Consider the following 5,951-nt stretch of genomic DNA (forward strand, 5'->3'; position numbering starts at 1 on the left):
TAAAACAGACAAAATAGACCTTTATATGATTCAACTCTTGCCATCAGACCGCACATAGTAGGAGCTTATTACACTTTTTTCCCACCTCAACAAGAAAAAGGACTTTACTGTATACGTATTGATAAGGTTGAGCACATGATAAATTGCACCAAATAATTGAGCAAACAAAAAAACAGCACATGACGATGCCCTTTAGGCCCGGTTACAACATTTATCATTTTCATCCACGTTATAGGAGGGCCCAACCCAAATCCCAATTACCTCTACGAACTTCCAAATAAGAGCAACAAAAATAAATAAATAAATAAATAAACCTTAAATCCTCAAAAAGCATCATCACTACATTCTGCGTAAATCAGAACACTACAAACAGTCCGATTTATATAAAATTAAAAACCAAAAAAGGAACAAAATCTTTCAAACAAAAAAAAAAAAAAAAAACCCGGTTCGACCAAAACCAGACCGGTTCAGCTCAAGCACCAGGAGCAGCATCCTTCACTTTACTATGAAGATACCCACCATACTCCCTAGCATAATCCTTCACGTGGCTAGCCGTATCAGCAATCCGGCTCCTCGCGTAATCAACCCGGTCTGAACCGGGCGGGTGAAGTCCCCTAAAGTACCTATACATCCACGAAAGAGACGCCAGCGTAGCAACACCAAATCCACAAACAGATAAAAATCCAAAAATAACTATGAATAGAACAGTACCCACAGGCATCCAAACCGGACTCGAAAGCAAAACCAAAGGAGTAAAGAAAATCAATCCCAGGATAATAGCAGTAAGTGTAAGCCCAGTGAGAAGAAGGAGAATTGCGCCTGAGATAATTAAGGTTAAAAATCCGACAAGTTGTGTCGAGTTTGGAACATGTTCTTGCAGTTTACGTAGGAAGGTTGAGTTAGCCATGTTGGTTTGGATTCCGGAGGAACGCGTCGGTGGCCTCTGTGTACGGCCGTAGGTTGATTGCTGTTGATCAGACATTGTTGTTGCAGAGGAAAAATATGAAAGTAGAGTAAATGTGGAGGAGAAGAAGTGAGAGTGAAATAGATGAGTGATAAGGGAGAAAAGGATGGGGTGGTGTGACACGTGTGAGGAGGTGGAGAACGTTGAGGTACATGTAAGAGTACACGTGGGGACTAAGTAATTAACATTATTCCTAGATGTGCTTTGAGGAGAATTGGACCCTTTCTTGTTTGACAGATTTAATTTTTACATTTGGAGCGTTTTACGGTTGATGTTTTCTCAAAACACCAGCAGTAATACGTGGTAATTTGTTTTGACATTATTTTATCAAAGTTTAAGGTGGAATTTCTTCATATTTGTAAACAAGTCATTCAACAGAAAAGATAAGTAATAGTTAAGTCTCTATGAACATAATGAAAGGCACATAAAAAATCTAGCGTTCTCTAGCTTTTTTTTTCGATTCTTCACATTGCCTAGCTATATGCCAATTGACTTAATTGGAAAAATTTAGCTCAGATCACTTGTGGGACAATACTCAGTACCTCTGATTCAGTTAGGATTATAACAAGCTAGTTTTCTGCATCTTGAATGAAACATCGTATTTAACTAAAAGTGGCATTAACATTTCAAGAATTATACATAAAACTATTATTCAAGCTCTAATCTGCACACTGAAACTAAAGCAGATGCTGATTCAGCCTACCAATTAACAAAAATTGATGAACATACAGGCTTTACAATTCCTGAGAATGTAAATTAATTGTCTTGGATTAGGTTACTCTCTATTCAAACCTGTACACTAAACAAATGATCATCTACGTACTACAGAGAAAAAGTTTTAAAAAAAATGGACCTCTGATGTAGAGTTTATCAGCAATTCCCCAGTGTTACCAATTAAAAATCTATCATGATTTTTGTTTCTTATCGGAATCTGTCATAGAACTTTCAGCTGATGTACCGGTTGCTAGTTCCATTAACCTCTCATAATCAATTTCAGTTGATTTATACTTCAACTTCAATCCGCTTTGCATCCATGACTTTACACAATGCAAAGCTTGAGTGCTCTCGTAAGGTGTCGAGAACCTCTGCTTATCTATCTCATCACCTTTGCTGGTGAAAAGGTCTTCGGGAGGCACAGCGGTTGGTTGTGCAGCCAAAAAGTCCCGAGCCATGACAGACAACCGTGGGTAGCGCGTGTTGTTCACCTTCCACCATTCCAACACATCTGTTTGTATTGGAGCAGGAGGCTCTGATAAATATTGAGTGAGCTCATCCGTGGAAGAGGACATGCTTGCCTTGCGTTTCTTACGAGCAATTTCCTCAGCAAAAGAAACGCTTCCTCCATCTTCCAGGTCGTGTGCAGCGTAAGACCCCGTGATAGAAGGAAAATGACTGGTGGCATAGTTTCTTATAAAATGGCTTCTCGCTTCCTCCAAGTGATTCTCAGAATTGAGACTTTCAGGAATGAGCTCGACTTTTATTCTTGGATCGAGAACAGCAGTCATAAATGTGAAGGAGTTGCAAATCTGATCACTGTAACTTCGAGCTTTCGTAGCCATTTCCTCAGCTGCACTTTTGAGCCAGTCAGGGCTGTGTCGAGAATCTCTACAGGCTGCAATTGTTTCAGAAATATGATCCATGAAAAAAAGAACCAAACCAATTGTCAGTACTTGGTTTGTACATATGTCATTGATGGTCTTATAGAAAGGTTCTAAATATCCATGCATGATATTCACAGCATTCTTCTCCGCGGTGTTGAGGATCACCCTACTGCCTAGCAGTTCATCGTACTTCCGGACGATAGTTTCCATTGATTTACCTGCCTACATGGAAAAATATAATTAAAGTCATCACTCACTTGTAGATTAAATGTAAAGCAACACAATATTTTTTAAAATCCAGTTCTTGTGATTCCTTTTAAGATGTTGTCCACTTCCATCAATAAGTAGCATGAAACAGCCCATAACTCAACAATGTTGGCGTATCTATGTGTCTTATGTCCAATTTAGTCTAGTAGGTATCTAAATGTAAACTGAATGTTAGGAATGATAATATTTTGTTTTTAGAGTATTCTATTCACGAATGAAGGTAGCCATTTTGAGTGAAAATTTGAACATTTTAACTTAAATAATTATCAAAATTTTTCATTTTAATATGGTAAACCTTGCAACTCAATTCCCTCATTCAGAAGACCAGCAGTGGTTGATAGTGGAGGGTCCTAGAGATTAATCAAAGATCTATCTCTAAAAGACACAAATCAACATCCAATTTCGAGCTGGAAATGTATAAACAGAGTGCTGCTAAGCAAAGGTTAGAGGAAGTTAACCAAGTATAATCATCAGATCAGATCAGAGTATAAAATCCATAATCGAAGTATATTCAACTCAATAAAGGCAAACTAATTATACGCATATTACTAACATTGAAGAACTTCATTATAAAAAATGTGATAGTTCATGACAATTCAGGCTGAACTTTGAACAGGACTGGTCGAGCATCGCTGTAAACTTACATAAGTTAGATACACGTGTTTACATTGTTCTTAAATATTTTTTACAAGAAGCTAGTAGCTTGACATTTATAAGCATATTTAACAGGGAAGAAAAATACCTTTCGTGCAATGTCAAGCATCTGATAATTGCCACTCCAACGGGGCGAGGCATCAAGAGGGAATTTCCAGTTGCCTTCTTGATAAGCATTGCAACATTGGAGAAATTCTTGAGAGATCTCAAAGGACGTGTTCATCTTTAGGACTAATTCTCTTATTTTAGAAATTATCAACTTTGTAGATCTTAGTCCATCATTTATGACTGAATTCAGAGTATGAGCAGCACAGGGGAGATAGTAAAAAGGACTCATTTTCTGGTTGTCCATATCTTCTTTGAGTGTATGACACGCATGCAAAGCAATCGGACCATTGTCATATGTGCAACAGAGGACTCTGTTGTCAATATTATACAACTTAAGAACCTTCAACAAAGCATCCGAAATTTCAGCAGCCCCACAAGGAGAGGATATGTGGCAAATATCAAGAAGCAACCTTTGGGAGGACCAATTTTCATCAATCCATTGGCATGTAATGCTCACGTAAAGAAGTTGCTCGTAAGATGTCCACAAATCAAGAGTTATAGAGACCTTGGAAGAAACTTCGTCTACTATCACTCTTACATCTTCTTGCATGCTTTTAAAAACTACACAAAGTACTCTTTGGAAATTGTCTTCCGACCAAACTTTCACTGTTGGATTGAGAAATTTAAATGAATTCAAAAGCCAACGCTCATCCAATGTAGAAGGAGGAAGAGACCCGTGAATTAGCCACTTGATAAGCAACCAGTTCAAATGATCGATTTCTAACTGAGGTACTTTGACAAGGGGTTGAGGTCGAGGCTGAAGCTTCTGAGGAACAGTAACAGACTGTGGGACAGGACATGCAACATTCACTGTCATATCATATCCTGGATGGCGATTGCTGAGATGTCTACCTAAGTTGCCTTGTAAAAAGAAAGAAGAATATCAAGGTCTACATATACTTCACAATCTCCATCTTAAGCAAAATTGAATCATAGCTATTGCACCAATATTTCAGTTAGCATTTCCATAATAATGATCTTATGATCCAATTCTTTTCGCATCACTCCCCTCACCTGAAAATCAAGCATTCGTTCGAAAAATGGTTTAGACATGAAGAATTACCGGTAGCTGTTGCAATTGAATAGCTCTGTCCACAAAATTTACACTTCCTGGTTCTCCCATCCGGTGCTACCTCGAAGTACTTGAGATATACTGATGTGAGGGCCTTTTTCCTTTTTGGTGCATGCGATTTCTCCAAAGCATCCGGCCCCATATTTATAGATTCTACGTTTGGAAGTATTGTATTTGTAGCTTCTACAACAGCAAGAGATTTAGGTTCCATTTCTGTTCCAGGTAGACCCTTAGAGATAGCAAAGAAGATGCATATACAATCAGAGACAAGTGAAAAAAGTACCTTTTAAGGTCCTATAACCAGTGTTAGCATTCCAATCCATCACATTCGCAGCTCCAGTTTTCCCACTCACTGTTGTTGCCTATTTCATACAACTTGATTCATTAGTAAAATGCTACTCCTTCCATTCCAAAATACTCATCACAATTTCCTTTTCTAGAGTTAAAAGATACAACAAACTTCCACCAATATTTTCATATAGTAATTTTTTTCATCATATTGAAATTAAAAAAAAAAAAATGCAATTTGTAGTACTTTCCTATAGTTTTTGAATATCTAAACTTTTTTGTATCAAATGAGTAACATTTTAAAAAATACCTGAAAATTCATAAGAGAGACAGTAGAGATGTCTGTTGGTCCCAAAACTTCAAATACCTGCAGCTCAATTAAAAATAAAAAAGTGTTAGATGCATATAGGGTTTAAGAGTAAGATAGGTGAAGGAGAAAAGAACATACAAATTAGAGATGAAAATTTGAAATTCGACTGCTCTATCTCAGCGTTGAATCCCATTGTTAGTGAGTGAAATGGGGAAAAGGGAGGAGGAGGAGTTGCAGAGATAGAAAAAAAAATGGAGGGAAACGAAAGAAGAAAAAAGAATGTTTGAAGCTGAGAAGCGAGAAATCGGAGCCAAATAGATTTAGCGTTGGAAGCCGATCTCAGATCCGGATGAATGAATGATAACACAACAAGTCAAGTGGAGACGAAGCTGAATCCCTTTACTTGCTAGAGCCGGCACGCCATACGCTTTCCCTTTTCCCTTTTCCATTAACTTTACTCTCTCCGTTTCAAAATAATTTAAAATCAAAAATCAAAATTTAAAATTTATGAGCTTAAATAAAAATTATTTTAAATATGCCAAATGGTATTTAATTTTATGATATTACTAGCGAACTTACGCCTTAATCCTTAAAAATTTTAAGTTATGTATAATTTCATCATTTAATTAAAATACTTGTGAATTTTTTCTTAATTGACTTCATATAAGACGTCATGTTAATTTAAAA

General features: G+C 37.0%; 2 protein-coding genes across 3 annotated transcripts; both read right to left on the reverse strand.

The window, feature by feature from the left end:
* On the reverse strand, positions 1-1,477 carry LOC107865870 (oleosin G). The gene has a single exon (XM_016712063.2). The coding sequence runs from the start codon at positions 980-982 to the stop codon at positions 473-475; it is 510 nt and encodes a 169-aa protein (XP_016567549.2). The 5' UTR covers positions 983-1,477; the 3' UTR covers positions 1-472.
* Positions 1,478-1,548: 71 nt separating this feature from the next.
* LOC107862157 (zinc finger BED domain-containing protein RICESLEEPER 3) lies at positions 1,549-5,746 on the reverse strand. 2 transcript variants are annotated; one of them, XM_016707632.2, is made up of 6 exons: positions 5,403-5,746; positions 5,265-5,321; positions 4,950-5,028; positions 4,658-4,879; positions 3,575-4,455; positions 1,549-2,787 (listed from the first exon to the last, which is right to left on the reverse strand). In XM_016707632.2, the coding sequence occupies exons 2-6, from the start codon at positions 5,274-5,276 to the stop codon at positions 1,870-1,872; spliced, it is 2,112 nt and encodes a 703-aa protein (XP_016563118.2). In that variant the 5' UTR covers positions 5,277-5,321; positions 5,403-5,746; the 3' UTR covers positions 1,549-1,869. The 2 variants fall into 2 exon arrangements, with proteins under 2 accessions (XP_016563118.2, XP_016563119.2); XM_016707633.2 differs by having other exon boundaries at positions 4,658-4,849; positions 5,403-5,744.
* Positions 5,747-5,951: the final 205 nt, after the last annotated feature.

This window comes from Capsicum annuum, chromosome 3 (assembly GCF_002878395.1).
Source record: "Capsicum annuum cultivar UCD-10X-F1 chromosome 3, UCD10Xv1.1, whole genome shotgun sequence".
In the NCBI taxonomy this organism is placed as follows: Eukaryota; Viridiplantae; Streptophyta; class Magnoliopsida; order Solanales; family Solanaceae; genus Capsicum; species Capsicum annuum.